Source organism: Arachis stenosperma, chromosome 3 (genome assembly GCF_014773155.1).
Source record: "Arachis stenosperma cultivar V10309 chromosome 3, arast.V10309.gnm1.PFL2, whole genome shotgun sequence".
Lineage (NCBI taxonomy): Eukaryota > Viridiplantae > Streptophyta > Magnoliopsida > Fabales > Fabaceae > Arachis > Arachis stenosperma.
The window spans coordinates 168,454,760-168,472,198 of NC_080379.1; the positions used below are offsets into that span (position 1 = coordinate 168,454,760).

The 17,439-nt window shown below is 31.8% G+C and overlaps 3 protein-coding genes and 1 non-coding gene across 4 annotated transcripts; 1 reads left to right on the forward strand and 3 right to left on the reverse strand.

The window, feature by feature from the left end:
• Positions 1–669: 669 nt before the first annotated feature.
• On the forward strand, positions 670–2,736 carry LOC130969416 (peptide methionine sulfoxide reductase A5). Its single transcript, XM_057895122.1, has 4 exons — positions 670–1,081; positions 1,565–1,677; positions 1,778–1,922; positions 2,306–2,736. The coding sequence occupies exons 1-4, from the start codon at positions 809–811 to the stop codon at positions 2,501–2,503; spliced, it is 729 nt and encodes a 242-aa protein (XP_057751105.1). The 5' UTR covers positions 670–808; the 3' UTR covers positions 2,504–2,736.
• A 371-nt stretch (positions 2,737–3,107) lies between these two features.
• Positions 3,108–3,179, reverse strand: TRNAG-UCC (transfer RNA glycine (anticodon UCC)). Its single transcript has one exon. It is a non-coding gene; the product is annotated as a tRNA-Gly (tRNA).
• A 370-nt stretch (positions 3,180–3,549) lies between these two features.
• Positions 3,550–6,121, reverse strand: LOC130969976 (uncharacterized). Its single transcript, XM_057895900.1, has 8 exons — positions 5,828–6,121; positions 5,555–5,727; positions 5,240–5,333; positions 4,972–5,083; positions 4,775–4,863; positions 4,369–4,454; positions 4,158–4,222; positions 3,550–4,022 (listed from the first exon to the last, which is right to left on the reverse strand). Exons 1-8 carry the CDS (start codon positions 6,119–6,121, stop codon positions 3,916–3,918), a joined length of 1,020 nt encoding a protein of 339 aa, XP_057751883.1. The 3' UTR covers positions 3,550–3,915.
• Positions 6,122–12,807: 6,686 nt separating this feature from the next.
• LOC130967677 (protein UNUSUAL FLORAL ORGANS) lies at positions 12,808–14,194 on the reverse strand. The gene is made up of 2 exons (XM_057892645.1): positions 13,197–14,194; positions 12,808–13,117 (listed from the first exon to the last, which is right to left on the reverse strand). Exons 1-2 carry the CDS (start codon positions 14,192–14,194, stop codon positions 12,808–12,810), a joined length of 1,308 nt encoding a protein of 435 aa, XP_057748628.1.
• Between the last annotated feature and the right edge of the window lie 3,245 nt (positions 14,195–17,439).

Here is a 17,439-nt window from a genome sequence, read left to right on the forward strand (position 1 = left end):
CATAATAATTTAAAAAAATGCCCATCATAGGCATATCAAATTGAAGTATTGAGCCCTGGTCAAGCCTAATTCAAAGACTAACGTGAGAATTTTAAAAATATTTATATTTTTTGTGTTTTACACTAATAGTAGGATTATTTTGCAAAAAGATAATTTAAAAAGTGTATTTTGTAGTTAATTTTTTAGTTGAAGATATTGAATTTAGACCATACAATTTAGTGATTTGTAATTTTTAAATTTTTTAAAACGTGAAAAAACATATTTACAATTTAGTGAAGTGAAATCTTTTAAATTATTAAAAGCTTAAATTGAACTGGCTAATTTAATTTCTCTAAAATTCAATCATTTTTGCTCATGGCAGCCATCATACATGGGTAATTTCACCCATTTGGTCAATAATATTATTAATCACATTCAATTTAATAATTAATTTACGACTTATGTAAAAATATCTAAATTCAACTACATTTATTTTTATTTTTTTTGTATGAATTTAATTTTCATGTATTAAACATATAACATAATTTTATATAAATATTTAACCATATATTATGCCATTAAAAATAATTAATTTTTAATTTATTATCAAAATAATTATTTAAAACATAAGTTTAATTGGATCAACTTGTAAAATTAATCAAAATATTTATTGTGTGTTGAGTTTTAGAGTGGCCATCAAGAATTAATCTTTGAATTGATTGATAAGTTGCAGGCAGCGATCGAAACTCGAAAGATTTAATCTTGCCTTGAAGGAACCATTGAAGTGTTAGTGCACCTCCGTCCTATGCCGCAGTTGTAGAACTGCAAAATGTCACTTTTCCGCATTTTGAATCTGATGATCCTCGCTGCATTTGCAATCGATAGAGCTCTCTGCATCAGGTTCCCAGATCGGATCCATAAGCCCGACAGCGACGCCCCCGAACGCCTCAAGACTGCCGTCTTCGCTCTCGGAAGCTTCTGGAGATCCGAAGCCGTTTTTGGTTGCCTCCCCGGCGTTGTCCGAACCACCGCAGGCTACGCCGGCGGCTCCAAGCCCAATCCCGAATATAGAAGCTTGGCTGACCACGCCGAGTCCGTTCAGGTCCGCCTTTTTTGTTTCTCTGCTCATTCAATTTCGAATCATAGTTTGAATTTGATGTTCATGAAAGAACCTCATTTGATCAATTATAACTTGCAATAGATAACAATCCTGAATTGTGGCTTTCTTGTGGTAGAATCCATGTCTTAGGGTTTGATAATAAGTTCCAAAGAAGAACTCACTTAGAAGAAAGAACACTCTAGGGACAATTTAGTGATCCCCATCCTTGGATGCATAAATTCCAATGGTGAATTGACTCAGAATCATTTAACTGAGGGCAATTCAAGGAGCCCTTCAAACCCTCTATAGTCAATTTAGTTTTTTTTCCACACCTCCTTATCCATTTTTCACAGCATTGATCAGATAGATTGATTTGTTTTTTGCCATGTGGAAACTAGAACTATCCATGTTATGTAGTATCCAAATGTAGCTACTTGGATGCTTTTATTGAACTTTGCTGCCATGTTTTTTGCTGTTCTAATACAGGTCGAATATGATCCACGGCTGATTGGCTTTAGGGAACTCCTGGATGTCTTTTGGTCAAACCATGATCCCAGGCAAGTGTATGGCCAGGGTCCCGATGTCGGCAATCAGTACAGGTAGGAGAACTATTGCTGCTGTTTGCAATTGTATGTAATGATCTTACATATCAAACCGCATGCCAATTTCTAAGTTTTGTGCTCTCTTGCGATCTTGCAGATCCATCGTTTTTTGTAATGGAACTGAAGAATCAAGAATGGCCGCCCTGAGCAAAGAACAAGAACAAACCAGGTCAAGAAGCAGCATTGTGACTACTCAAATTCTTCAGCTTGGACCATTTTATCCTGCTGAGCCTGAGCACCAGGTTATGGATGTCAGAATTATTGTTTATCCATACTTCCAAAGTTTAATTGGTGGTTCTGAAAAATAGTTAAAAAAAAGGGGGTTTTCTATTAGATGCATGCTAGATTTCGGAACTCAATCCATATAGTGACATAGTGTTTCTTGTCAGAGAAGCTCAGCCACGTATGAGAGTTATATTTATAAAGTTTGAGCAGTAATGCATCAATTCATCTACATAATTGTAAATAGCATGCTAGCATAAGTAGTTATGAGTTGGAAATTTTAAGCTCATTTTCAAACAATTTCAGTGAGTTCACTTTTAGTAGCACCTAAACAGAAACTGCCTAAGAAAATTGAGTTGCATTTGAAATCACTGACATTCCATGTTGTGTTCTAAATACGCAGAAATTTGAACTGAAGCAAAATCCCTTCCTTCTTCAGTTAATTGGGAACCTGCCTCAAGAGGAGCTTGAGAAGTCAACACTGGCAACAAAATTGAATGGATATGTAGCTGAGCTATGCCCTCCAGATATCCAAAGGCATATTGATGCAAAGATCAATGATATCATAAAAAAGGGTTGGCCTATTTTGAGGGAATTGTAGCTGCTATTTTGGCAGGTTGCTCAGATCCTTATTCTTGAGTTGAAAAAGAAGAAAGCATATGGCACCCTTGTAATTATTGTACTAAAGAAACCAATTTTCCCCCGATATGATATATGGTATGGCTCATACTAGAAGTAATCGGATAATGTTTTAATGATATTTTGGTTTATTACATGGTCTATATGTCCCCGTTGAAATTCTTAAATTGAGTTATGATTCTTTCTGTATTCTTTGGGCAATTTTTTTTTTTTAATATTAAGAGTTTATGTAGTAATTTTTTAGTAATTAATTGATTGGCGGTGTACAATTTTACATTAGGAGTGCTTAGCAACTTAATAAAAAAATAGTACATAGTACAAAATGAAAAAATAGACAGTTATATTATTCCGATTAATAATCAACCAGTATGTATCCCAAAAAAGTAAACATGTGCGCAAGCTTTCCATCTCTGATCATCAATTGCTACTTGCTGTGACCTTAATATACATCAACCTTAGATCACACGAGTTTATCGGATTGTATTACAAGTCGATATAAGTAAAAAGTACACTATTTGGTTCTTTCATATCGAATGATATAGCTGAAGATGTATGTTTACAATTTTTGCGTTTGCCGGGAGTCGAACCCGGGTCTATTGCTTGGAAGGCAATTATCCTAACCGTTGGACTACAAACGCTTCTTGCTTAAGGAGGATCTTAAAAAGCTAATACTAACTTTTAAGTGGCAAAGTTAACTTCAAAACTACTCTTTTTGACCAATTAAAAAATAACGTTTGCTTCTAAAAAATTAGAATTTACGAGTCCCATGACCGATCATCTTATTAGAAAATTTATATTTTTTTTCCTATTCACTATTAAATTTAATTACTTGTATAAAAATAATACTATAAATCTATAATGTCATTGTAAATCAAGTGTAGAGTGCGGTTGCTAAATACAATATACCTTTTTGTTTTTTTTTTTTGTACCTTTTCTTCTAGCTATTAAATTACCTTCTGTTGTATTTTCTCTCTTTGTTGCATTAATAAAAAAGTAATAAATCATTTATTTAGATAATAGTTCCAAAAATGTACAGCTTTCTTTTTTTCCTTTTACATGAATGAGCACAAGCTTGTTGCATGTACAACAACATGCATTGCGAAAATGATAAAATAACTAACTCTTGAAACAATTCAACAACTGATCAGCATCCTATACATAATACATACAGCATCGAAAGTGAAGAATTGGGAAGGTTTGCATACTACCAGAGTTTAGACATATGCATGAAAACTTTCCACTGTTGCTTTAGATAATAATAAACATTGCTAATATAAATTGGTTTGATTTGGGCGGAGGAATTTACTCTTCAGACCTTTCTTCTCTTCTGTTTTCTCCAAAATCAAAACTCACAAACACACTCTAAAGAATCCGTCACATGGTATCAAGAAAATGAGCAAAGCTAGAGTACTTTGGTTCCCACCCAACTTCGTGGCGGGTTCTTGTATTGTTTAATCTCTTACCTAGAGGGTCGTTAGTTCCTGCAAAGGCATACATAAATATATATTATTAATGCTGATAAGAGCAGAAATATGAATGACTCTCAACTCACAACAAAGTAATGATCATAGTTTCTGGGTTAATTAAGTTTCAACATCAAAAGTGGGAGAACTCACCAGTAAATTTATCAAACCTTTTACTGAACTTCCCACTTGCATTAACTAGATCCATCATTTCTTGCCTGCAAATGTATGACCAGTGTGAGAGAATGCTCTCAACGAAAAATTGAAAGCAAAAAATCTCGTAGAAATGCATCAGTAATAGTGCATGAACAATCCAATAATCAGAATGCACGCCATTTAACGAGCTAAGGAGGAAGCGTCTAACCTAGATAACGGGTGATTATCGCAACCCAAGAAAATCTTTCCACGAGGATTCTTCTTCAAAATTGCAACTGCAAGGGAAGCTGCATCCTGGTGTGGAAGCATGTTTTCAAAACTCAAAGTGAAGAACATATTATCTCCATCATCATAATAACCACAAATACATCAAAGGAAGCAAAGGATAGGACAAAAATATTATAGAAGAAACAGTTCCAGTAGCACTTGTTCTGTTAATTACTAGAAGCATGGGATGATCAAGCTCAACTTGAATCTTTGACAACTCAAAGGATCAAATATTGAAAATCACTTACAGAATAAACTTCAATCCTTCAGTAATATGAAGCAGAAATCACTAAAAATATTGGGAAACCAAATACAAAACATGAGTTAAGATGTAATGGCATTCTGACCTCGTAATGTATAAGATTCAGGATGTGATCAGGACGACTATCAACAACGCCCTTTTCTAAATAATAGTTGTGCGCACCTCTATCTGCTTTGTGTAATTGGTCAAGGTTGCATTGAGATAAAAACATCACAGCAATTATTAGATAAATTTAAAAGGAAAATCTTTAATTTGGGATAAATTGAATCCCATAAAAGGATATATAAAGCCCTGCTAATCTTAGAACACAACCACCAGATTCTAGTACCACGTTTTCAGCTTTAAGGAGGACATCAACTCTAGGGCTCCTCCCAATTGGCACAACTGGAGAATCCTAAAGAAGTATATCTCATTAGCATAAATCAACAAACCTTGAAGCAATTCAAACAATTCGCAAGTTCATTACACAGCAACTTAGATCAAGAAACCAGTATCTTATGGTAAGTAACAGGATAAAAAATAAAAAAGACAGTTCGCATTTGCAACCCACCTCATTACATGATCCATTATCATTACAATTGTATGGAGCAGAGCTTGATGTAAATACAAAAGAACCTTCACGATTCCAGCTTAATGCAGCTAGCCTGATTAGTTGGCAATCCATGGCAACATGAGTGCATAAGAATACAACTACTACATGGACAAACTTTTCTATTGCCAAGTAAATTTCACTTTTCACAGGGTTACCAATAACTAAGTTATATAAATGAAGCAATCTTGGAACATTCAAGTTGATCATAACCGAGTGTTATACCCTTTGACCTTTAATTACAAAATGATGGAATCAACTCTTAAGATTTCTCACCTAACATTACCAGCATAGTCTGGGGTCCGGGAAGGTGGAGCACAGTAAATTACATTTGAAAACTTGTGGGTGCCTTCTGTCCAATTCAAGGAGGGGTTAATCCCCAATTGAATCAAGTCTTTGTGATGATCACTAGTCATTGTTTGTCCATAAACTTGACAACTCGGGTTTTCCTTCTCAGAAGCATATATACAAACAATTAGAATGCATTGATTAGTGAGTGACAAATAGCAATGCCATCGAACAAGTTAGATCACAACAGTATAAAGATACCTCTCTCCAATTCTGAGCTACCAAACGACCAAGAACCCCAGGACCCACAATGAGCAAGTCATGGTTTCCAATTACAGGGTTAGAATTAGAGTGTGATTCTTGGGTGGGTGAGAATGCATCTTGTGAAACCCGCAAATAGGTTGCTTTAGATACAGAAAAAGATGTAAACTTTGGAGAAGGTGAGCGAGAAAGTTGGATTGTATAGGGAGTGAAAGTGAGACACGCCATGGTTCCCATCTTAATGAAGATGAGGCTTCCTCTAGTCTCGCTATTTGTTTGGAAAAGCGGCACCATTTTATTTATCATTTTGTTTTTCTTATATGATTGATTGGAAAAATTATAACTTATTTAAGACAAAATATTTAATAGAGTACAAATTTACACAATAAGAGTACGAATTTTTTTAATATATAAAACATCATGTAAATCTTTTACATGGCATATATAATTCATTATCCTAGTATTTATTTTTGAGAATTACTTTTTTTTTTCAATATAAAATCAAAATTTGAATTTTAAGTTGAGTTGTTAACAAATAATGACTTATTAAATATTTAATTATTTATCAAAATCCTTAAAGATTATTGATTGAGCGTAAAAATCTATATATTAGTGGAGTTAAAATCAATTCTTATCACCTACTATTTACTTAATATTTTATTTTCATGTTAATTAAGAATATAATAAAAATAAATAATAATATAATGTATTTCTACTGAAAAAAGTTTGGTGATTAAGTACTTAAGAAATCTTTCCATTGACTAAAGTTTTTATGTTCAATTCATTTGTCATATTAAAAATTTTTCTGATATAGATTTGTGGATTCAAACACTATTTGTTTTAAAATGCGGCACCATTTTATTTATCATTTTGTTTTTATTATATGATTGATTGGAAAAATTATAACTTATTTAAGACAATATTTAATAGAGTACAAATTTACACAATAAGAGTACGAATTGTTTTAATATATAAAACATCATGTAAATCTTTTACATTGCATATATAATTCATTATTCTAATATTTACTTTTGAGAATTACTTTTTTTTTTCAATATAAAATCAAAATTTGAATTTGAAATTGAGTTGTTAACAAATAATGACTTATTAAATATTTAATTATTTATCAAAAATTCTTAAAAATTATTGATTGACCGTAAAAATTTATATATTAGTGGAGTTAAAATCAATTCTTATCACCTACTATTTACTTAATACTTTATTTTCATGTTAATTAAGCATATAATAAAAATAAATAATAATATAATGTATTTCTACTGAAAACAAGTTTAGTGATCAAGTACTTAAAGAAATCTTTCCATTGACTAAAGTTTTTATGTTCAATTCATTAGTCATATTAAAAATTTTTCTGATACAGATTTGTGGATTCAAATTTTATTTTCAGATAATTAATCTTAACTCTTATATATTTTCTTTTTCTTTCTTCCACACTTTCTTTAAGAAATAAAAAAATAAGAATACTTGTTTTACTAGTTTACTAATATAAATTCTTTTATTTTTGTATGATTTTAAATTATTAAAATAAGGGTTAATTATTGTTTTCGTCTCTAACGTCTTAGATCAAAATTAAAACCGTCTCCAACCTTTTTTCGTTATTAAAATCATCATCAATGTTAAAAACGCTTTAAAACCATCATTTCTCGAATTCTTGAACCAAAATACTCTTATCATCATAAAAAAGGACAGGAGATAGGAGAAAAGGGAGAGGGGAAGGGGAAGGGGAAGGGGAAGGGGAAGGGGGGATGGCGCCGGCGAAGGGGGAAAGGGAAAGGACGCGTGTGGGGGGAGGGGAAAGGACGCGTGTGGGGGGAAGGGGACGGCGGCGGTGAAGCTTGGATTCGCCGTCGCCGTTGGGAATCGCGAGGCAGAGAGGAGACGTGAGCCACTGCCGCTGCCGCCGCTGCCGCCGCCTCCGCCTCGCCACCTTGCAACCTCGCCGCCTTGCCGTCTCGCCGCCTTGCAACTTCGCCGCCTCGCCGCCTCATCTGCATCGCTTTCTGCATCTTGCTTCTACTTTCTTACTTTCCTGCTTTCTTGCTTTCTGTTTCTGCTTTTTGGTTTGGTGTTGGTGTTGGTGTTGGTGTTGGTGTTGGTGTTGGTGTTGGTGTTGGTGTTTGTGGCAGTGGAGGTGGTGGGGTGAGGAAGGTGAAGAAGAGAATGATGATGATGAGGGTATTTTGGTCCAAGAATTCGGGAAAGGATGATTTTAAAATGTTTTTGAATGTTGAGGATAATTTTAATAACTAAAAAAGGTCGGGCACGATTTTAATTTTTACCAAGACGTTAGGGACGAAAACAATACTTAACCCTTACAATAATAACATAAAATTGAGATATCATATATACTTTTTATCTTTAAAATTAATTTAGCACATTAATCTTGTTTTCTAAATTTTATAACAAAAATAATAGATATATACTAAAATCAATAATATAATCATCATTTATTTTGTATTTATATATAAATATATATTTTAATTTATTTATTTTTAATATATATTTTATATTAATAACTAATTTTGATATATACCTAATATAAATAATTTTATAATATGTAGATAACTTGTTAAGTTTGATGAGACCAATAAGCCTATCTTCAGTCTTTTACAAGATTATCTCCAAAGTATTTGTACATAGGCTTCAGAGTATGATGAATAGACTAATTAGCCCTACGCAGAGTGCTTTTATTAAAGGCAGATTAATCTTTGATAATATCCTAATTGCTCACGGGTGTATGCATTACTTGAAGAACAAAAAAAGGGGTCTCGAAAATGAAATGGCGCTAAAATTATATATGAGTAAGGCATATGATAGGTGGAATGACACTTTCTTTGGTTTATATTGGAGAAGTTTGGTTTTGACTCTCGATGGATCATGTGGATTCGAGAATTAGTGACAACTGTTTCTTATTCTGTTATTGTGGAAGGACAACCTTATGGTTTCTTCAAGGAGATCCTCTATCCCCCTATCTTTTTCCTTTTTGTGCAGAAGGTCTCTCCTTCTTGCTACATAAGGCAGAACAAAATAGACTAATTCAGGGTCTTCAGATACATAGGCGATGTCCCAAGGTCAACCACTTCCTGTTTGCTGATGATTCCATTTTATTCTGTAAGGCTAATCCTGAAGCATGTTCAAATATCCTGCATTTATTGAATTCTTATAAAAGCATCAGTGGCCAGAGGGTAAATCTTAATAAATCTGCTGTATTCTTTAGCCACAACACTCTGTCCACTACTCGTACACTACTGGCTAACTCTATGAATATTAATCATATTGGGGCTCAGGATAAATACCTTGGTTTGCCTTCTACAGTCTCTAAATCGAAAAAGGCTTTTTTTAGTATGATCAAAGAAAAGGTTCGGAAAAGAATCCAAGGGTGGAAGCGCAATCTTCTTTCGTCAGGTGGTAGACACATATTGCTTAAGGCAGTGGGAGAAGCTATTCCTATTTATACATTGTCTTGCTTCAAGTTGCCTGATGGTTTAATTTCGGAAATTCACTCTCTACTTTCTCAGTTCTAGTGGGGACAAAAAGGTTCTGAAAGAAGGATGGCTTGGATTAGCTGGGACACTATGACTCGCCCACGAAAAGAAGGAGGCCTTGGATTTAAAGATCTCAGAATCCAAAATCTGGCGCTTTTAGGCAAACAGTTTTGGCGACTTGTAACACAGCCTACTTCCTTATTATCCAAAATCTTAAGAGGTAAATACTTTAGCAATGGTAATGCTATAACGGCAGAAATTGGAGTCTTACCTTCTTGGGGATGGAGGAGCATACTGGAAGGCTGAAAGATTGTTGAAAAAGGTCTTAATTGGGCTGTGGGTACTGGTGAGGATATCCGAACCTTTGAGGATCCTTGGCTGCCTCCTCCGTATCCTTTAATGATTTCTGACATGCCAAATAGACAGGCTATTTCTGAGTTGTTTCCAAGAGTTAAAGATCTAATTACTGAAGATAGAAATTGGAATCAGAATCTCATTCAAGAACTATTTCCCCAAGACGTTGCAAACAGAATTTTGTCAGTTAAAATTCAGCAGAGTAGGGACAAATTGCAATGGGATTTGAACAAATCCAAGCAATATGATACAGCTTCAGGTTACAGAATTGGCTATTTATTTTACCATCCGCTTCTGGAGTTTTGCCCTAATTATATGCAACAGAAAAAGTCGTGGATTGATCTATGGAAGTTGAACTTGCCTCACAAAACTAAGCTATTTATTTGGAAAGCTCTCCATGGCCGACTTCCGGTGCTTGCTCAGATTCATCACCGCATCCCATCTATATCACCAATATGCCCTTGCTGTCATGAAGCAACGGAAACAGTCACTCATTGTTTGATCGATTGCTCTAGAATTAAAGACGTATGGTCTCAGAGTTATCTTCGTGACTGTCTTCCCCTCAGAGTTCTAACAACTTTTGGACATGGTGGACTGCATCAACAGAGATACTTAACCCGTTGAAGAATGCTGACCGTAATCCTCAATTGCTTGCTATCATTTGCTGTAACTGCTGGAAAGCTCGCAACCAGTTGATTTTTGAAGGTTCTACTTCTATGCCGTCTGCCATTCTAGCAAGCTCTGTCAAGTTGCTCCGTGAAATCCAAAGAACTCCCAGTTTAGGTCGTCATCTCCATGAGACAAGCTCTTAGGTGCATTCAATTTGATTTATCATTATTTCTTCTTTAAGATTTTTCTTCGTTTTTCGACCACGCACCGTTGGATGAATACCTTTAGTGTAGTGTTTTTGGGAAATCCCCACCCTTTTATTATGCTGTCCTGCTTTTGGACATCTTTGTATTTCATTTTTTAATAATTAATGAAATATAACCTATTATCTTTGAAAAAAAAAACTTCTTAAGTTTGACTAATAAATATCATGTTTGTAAAAATTTCTAAAGGAAAAGAAATTTCATTTAAGAATTAAAATTGAGATTCTAATTTATTTATTGAATTGAATGAGAAAAGTTAACAAATATTCTTAACTAAATTCCAAATTAATTTTGATATCATTGTATAAGTTAGCTCTTCTGTTCATTTCTGTCACCAAAAAGTTGACTTGCACAATTAAATGACATCGTTTTGCTATTTGTTCTAAAACGATGTCGTTTTATTTTTCCTCTTCTTTCTCCTCCTCAAACAGTCATGGCTTCTCTCCAACCCATTTTCAGTCGTCAAGTAATCATCATCACTTTCATCTAGACACACGTGAGCAATTGCTTCATTCACAACAACCATAACCTCTTCTACTTCCTCTATTTCACTTCAAATTGATTTTTAATTATCATTATTATTATTATTATTGAAAAAGAATGGGAGATAGGATTTCAGTGCAACACTACAACTTCAATTCATCATCTTTCTTCACCAAGAGTTCCCTTCACGTTCTTAAAGCCTCAAAGCCATTGATTCCAGAACTAGTGCCTCCTCCCCCATTGACCACATCGCCGCCCCCACCTCGGACCCACTATCCTCGTGAGGGCTACTCCACTTTTTTTCACTTTCTCTGTATTGCATTCACAAAAAGCTTTTCATATGATTGAAGTGGCTTGTTCAGAGACTAATTATTCCGGGAGTGGTGGAAGAATGTTGGACGAGCTTCTTGTTGGTTTGTTTGAATTTGGCACCATGAAGCCTCTTACAGTGACAAAGGAAGGCAGGCGTTAAAATTTGAGAGTATAATTTGGATCAATTAAAAATTCGAACATTAAATTGGATCGGAGGTCAAATTTCAGGGATCATTTTTAAGTATTAACTATATACTTCACAGGGTTAAACATATAATATATCAAAGTAAATTTACTCGACAATTAGATAATAAATTCAGATTCTACTAACTAGCATGTATCTTCTTCTCTCATATAAAAGTTCAGTATAACAGATGGATTGAGACGAGAGTTCAGTCAAAATAATAATAATAATAATAATAATAATAATAAGTCTTAAAATACCTTTCTAATATTTAAAGAAAATAAAAATATGTATGTTACTCTTTAAAAATATTAAAATGATAAAAAATTTAGACTTTTTTAATTTAAAAGATAATTAAAAAGATAAATTAATAATTATTTTTTCATATATGTATTATGAATCTTAAATACAATATATAATGTGTTAAATTTGTGATCATAGTCATATAAAAGATTTTGTTTTAAAATTTTAAAGTTGCGTTGACCCTACTATTATACTGTGTTGGTCAAACATGTAAACATGCGTCTCAATCAGTCTTCACTCTTTAGTTTTGCACACATGATTTGTTGCCCTAGATGCACTAATTTTTAAGTAATAGTTAACTGCACTCTGCAAAGCTGAATTTAGCCGCAACACCTCATAATCTTACCAATCCAAACATCTGTTTGCAAAGCACCGTCTCAATCAGACTAACAACAATGATTTTAAATAAATTAATTAATAAGTGTGTTTGTTGAAATCGAAGCTAGCTTGTTAGTTCTTATTTATTTTATATTTTTGATAATATACACTATATTATTGCCAAGGATTCTTCTGACATATTCAAAAAGAGTTGGCCTAAAATCTTAAGATTTCATGATATATATACATGTTATTGCAACCAAGTCATGTATGGTATCATATATGTATATAGATAATTCTAAATGATGAAAGAGTGTGACTTAATTAAGAAACTATGATCTGCATCAAAAAGGTAATAGAAATGTATATGGAACTAATATACATAGAGAGAATTAAAGAAGGCTAACATAATAATAGTAATAATAATTTCCAAACCCAAGCTTTAAGCTTAGCTAGCTAGCTAGCTATAAGCTAGTTTCATAATTAGATTCCAAACCAGGCTTTAATACTCAAAATTAAACTAACTAATGTACTAATAAAACAACACTTCAAATCATTTAAACTCATGTACTATATTAGTACTAATGTACTAATAATTCAAACTCACCATCACTTCCCATATTTGATTTTTCATTATTATATATAAATAAATTAAGCATTAAAGTTCTGAAAGGGGAGTGCTAAGTGATCAAGAAGTCCAGTAACGGGAGTAGCAAGTCTAGGCTCATATGCAAAACCATGCAACTCATCAACAAACCCATGATGATGGTGACGACGATAAGGACAGGGCGGAATCCACTGCCACCTCTTCCTAGAAATGTCAAACAACAACGCTTTGTCGGTGCCACGGATGATTATGACAATGAATTCTCCATGCCCTACACATTCAAACCCATTCCCACCCTCCAATTCTGCAAACTGAACGTATAGCTGCTGCGGCATCCTCTCACTCTCCACCCACCTACACAAAATAATGCAATCAATTAAATAAATACTGATATCACTAGTATTTGAAACAGTACATATAGGGACGTACATACATTGTTCCGCAAGATTGCAAGGTCCAAACCCTCAAGCTCTTGGGGACGTTGAGCTTGCTCTTCTCAACAGCGGCGATGAGGAGGAGCTTGCCCTTACACTCAAGCAAGCTGGGAGAGCGCAAGAACCTTCTCATGGGAGCTTGGATCTTGAACCACGCGTTGGAGGTTATGTCAAACGCCATAACACTAAAGGGGCTGCAATTCATGCAGTAGAATTTTCCTTCTGCATAAACCATTCTTCCGGATTCAAGACTGCAAAGCCGGGGAAGAGAAGAAGTTGTTCCCCATATGGAGTAGAATCCCCCTCCATCGATGTGAAAGCTCTCTGATGTTAAGTTCTTGACGGCATAAGGGGAAATCATGTCGTCGCCAGCTACTGTGACGTCGATGCAGGTTGGAGTAACGGTTAAGCCAATGGAAGGGAAGAGTCTTGGCCTTGGTGTGGGTGGTAACTGAGTAAGAGAACCGATGATAGGGTTGCAGAGAAGCATGGTTTTGGGACCAGCTTCATCAGAAACCCAACACAGTAATCCCGACGAAGAAGAAGCGGGAGAGAATCCAGATGGGACGAGAGTGAAGGAGATTCGATACCATGCCATGTCATAGGGATCAAAGAGGTAACCGTCGTTGTTGTGATTGGAGGCAGTGCCGGTGGCGCCATTATTGTTGTTCTTGTAGATGTAGCTTTTGCTGATCTTGTGGTTGAAGAAGATGAACCAGTGGCGCCTGGGTGAGACTTGAAGGTATAATTCGAGAAAAGAGTTGGAGAAGAGAAGGGCGTACCATCTCTTGCACACAGAACGAGCTCGAAAAAAAGCAGGAGGAGGGAGGAAGGCGAGGATGCGATCAATGAGCCTCTGAGGAAGCTTGCTCCATATTCTGCTATTCATCCATGGTGTGGTGTTGAAGGTGCTTGTTGTTGCAGCGGTGCCCGTGATGGCAAAGGTATAAGAGAAAGGAGAGGTGATAGAAGAATGGTGATGATGAAAACCTTCCATAATTGTTTTAAAAGAGTTATGGTGTGGGGCTTGTGTTCCTCCCTTTTAGTGGAGGAATGTAATTAAGAAATGGAAGAAAGTAAAGGATTGTGTTGTTTTGGTGGTGTTGCTGTCTGTAGATAAGTGTCTGTATATATAACCATTTCTACTGCCTATTCTCCATTTCTTCCACTCAAATTTTTTAACCACAAAATTTAACATTATCTATACCTCTTTGTTTGTACTGAACCATCAATAAAATCGAATAATATATTTTCTTAAATATATATCTAATTATTTATTAAATAATAATTACTATTTTTCTTCTTATTATATGGATTTAGTTAACTTATATTTTATAACAATACATATTAAGATTATTAATTAATTTTTTTTATAAAAATAATTTAGTTAATATGTATCTTTAGGACATAATAAGATTATTGTTAGCAAATTTTTATTTTTAATAAAAATTTTTTTTATTTATAATTTTAATATGTATTTTTAGAATATATATTAACTAATTTCTTGTAAAAAAAATACAAAACTTATACCTCAATTTAAATTGACTTTTAAAGAAAGTTATTATTTTTTAAAAAATATTTTTTTAATAGACAAAAGTTATTTTTATTTGAATAAAATTTTTAAAAAAAGTTTTTCAAACATTAAAAGCAAGGTATTGTTAGCTTAAAAAATGCAAATAATTTATTCTTTTTAATAAAAGTAATTTTTTTAAATGTATTCAAATAGGTTAAAAATTGAATAAGAGTACTCTAATTATAAAAGTACTTTTTTATTGGAAAAAATCAATCCAAACTAACATTACATGTATATACTAAAATTAGTCACTAAATTAATTATTATGTATTTGATATAAATACATATGTTATTTAATATTTTTTAATATATATTTTATATAAATAATTAATTTTTTATATACACCTAATATAATTGATTAAAATAAAAATTTAAAAATTTATACTAACAATAATCTTAATATATATTTTAAAGCACTTATTAACTAAATTTTTATTTAAATTAAAATTAATACTGATTAACTCTTTAATGTTTTTAACAAAAAAATGTAATTTTTTTTTACTTTCTGCGGATACAAATGGTATTCATGCAAAACACTAGTAAAATTAGAATGCAAAAATAGTTAATAGTACAAGGACTATAAAGTAAATTAATATAATTCACATTTTCAATATTTTAAATTCTACTTTTTACTCTTACTTCCTTTAGATAAATATATAATTTTTAGTTCTCAAACTTTTTTAGACTTATTTGTTCGGGTTATTATTTATTTTCATGTAAGAAGAAAAAATATATATTTAGAGAATACTAACTTCATCTATTATTATTATTATTATTATTATTATTATTATTATTATTATTATTATTATTATTGTATGTCAAATTAACTCAGTCTTTATTAAGAAAGAAAGTCTATTCGATCAAAATATTGAAAATCATATTATTATTTTTCATTTATTTGCACGTCTTGTGATTGCCTTTTTGCAAGAGGTTAGGTCTAATTAGGTTAAAAAAAATAAAAAAGAAAAGGAAAAGTGATTTTGATGGATGCCTATCTATCATTTCAGTGTTGTTTTGTCAAGGCCGAGGTTGGAGACGAAGTTGAGAGAGAGAAATGCAATTGATGAAAGAGCAACCCATGCAAGTACACACCAACACATGGGTCATGCTTCATTTACTATTTTTTTTATTTAAAAAAAATAAGAAAATAAAGACATTACTTAGTTATTATGGTATATATTCATCAATATCCATCCAAAGTCAGGGCAATTTCTAATAAGAAAAACCTGACGAGTATCGTTCTTATTTAAGAAAGAGTAGAGTAAAAGTCTCAAATAAGACATTATTTGAGTAGTTGATTATTGATAAATAATGGAAAGTGGAAACACATATAAAAACAGTAATTTAGTAATTTTTTACTTATTTTATTCATAAAATAAAATGAAATTGTTCGTAAAAAAAATTAATTTAGAGAATTAAAGATTATCATATTCGATTTAGAAATAACTAATTTTGTTATACTCTAACTATGTATACATGAATCCTGAAATAAGTAACTCAGAAAGCATTTGGCATGTTACTGTTTAATTTTTTGTTTTTTCTTTCTCGTCTTGTTGCTCTTGTTCAAACACACGGTTATTCTGCATTCAATAACACATTAAAAGAAAGGACAGAAAAGAACAAAGGATATTTATTCATACAAATGGACAAAATAAGATATGAATACACGTGGAATAATATTTATTAGAATTTATTTTTTAATTCTTGTGAAGTTGATCCAAATCTTAGGTGAATTTATCTTTATCTTTTATTTTATATTATAATAAAATATTTATTACATCGTAAAAATATTAACAAATATAATAAAATAATTACTTATTAATATTTTTAAAATTCTCAATAATTTTTTTTATATTTAAATATTTTTTAAAATACTCATTAATATGTATTATAAAATTCTTTGTACTGTATTATTAATTATTTTTTATTTTTCCTCTTTTCATTATATTTATTCTTATTTTTTTATTTTATACTATATATAAAGATTCATTATACTATAAAAATATTAATTAGTATAATAAAATAATTATTTATTAATATTTTTTTATAATACTCATTAATATTTTTTATTTTACTCATTAATATATTTTTAAGATAACAAGTATTTTTATTTTAAATTTAATTAATATTAGTGTACTAAGTATATATTCTGATGTGTAAATTTATTAAATTTATATAAAAATATTTAATCAATAAGCATATTAACGAATATTGACACACTAATATTAATTAAATTTAAAATAAAAAATATTTTTTAGAGTGATAATGGGTACAATAAAAAATATTAACAAGTAATTATTTTATTGTATTTATTAATATTTTTATAGTCCTAAAATAGAAGAATAAAGATAAATATAATAAAAAAATATATAATACAAATACAATTGTGCAATTTTCAGACCTAGAAAATAATGTTAGTTTAATTTATTTTTGAAACTAATTTTTTATAATGAAAAAAATTCATAATTCCAGAGAAAAAAATCAAGGTTCTCTTATTTCAATCTATAGTGCATAAGATATGAATTATCAAGACAATTAAGTATATATGGCTAGAGTAATAATTCATCATTATTAACAAGATCAAAGAACTCAAACTTGTTACTAAAATATGATATGTGAGCATTACAAAGAAAATTTAATTTACTACTAGATATTTAGTACATTTAGTA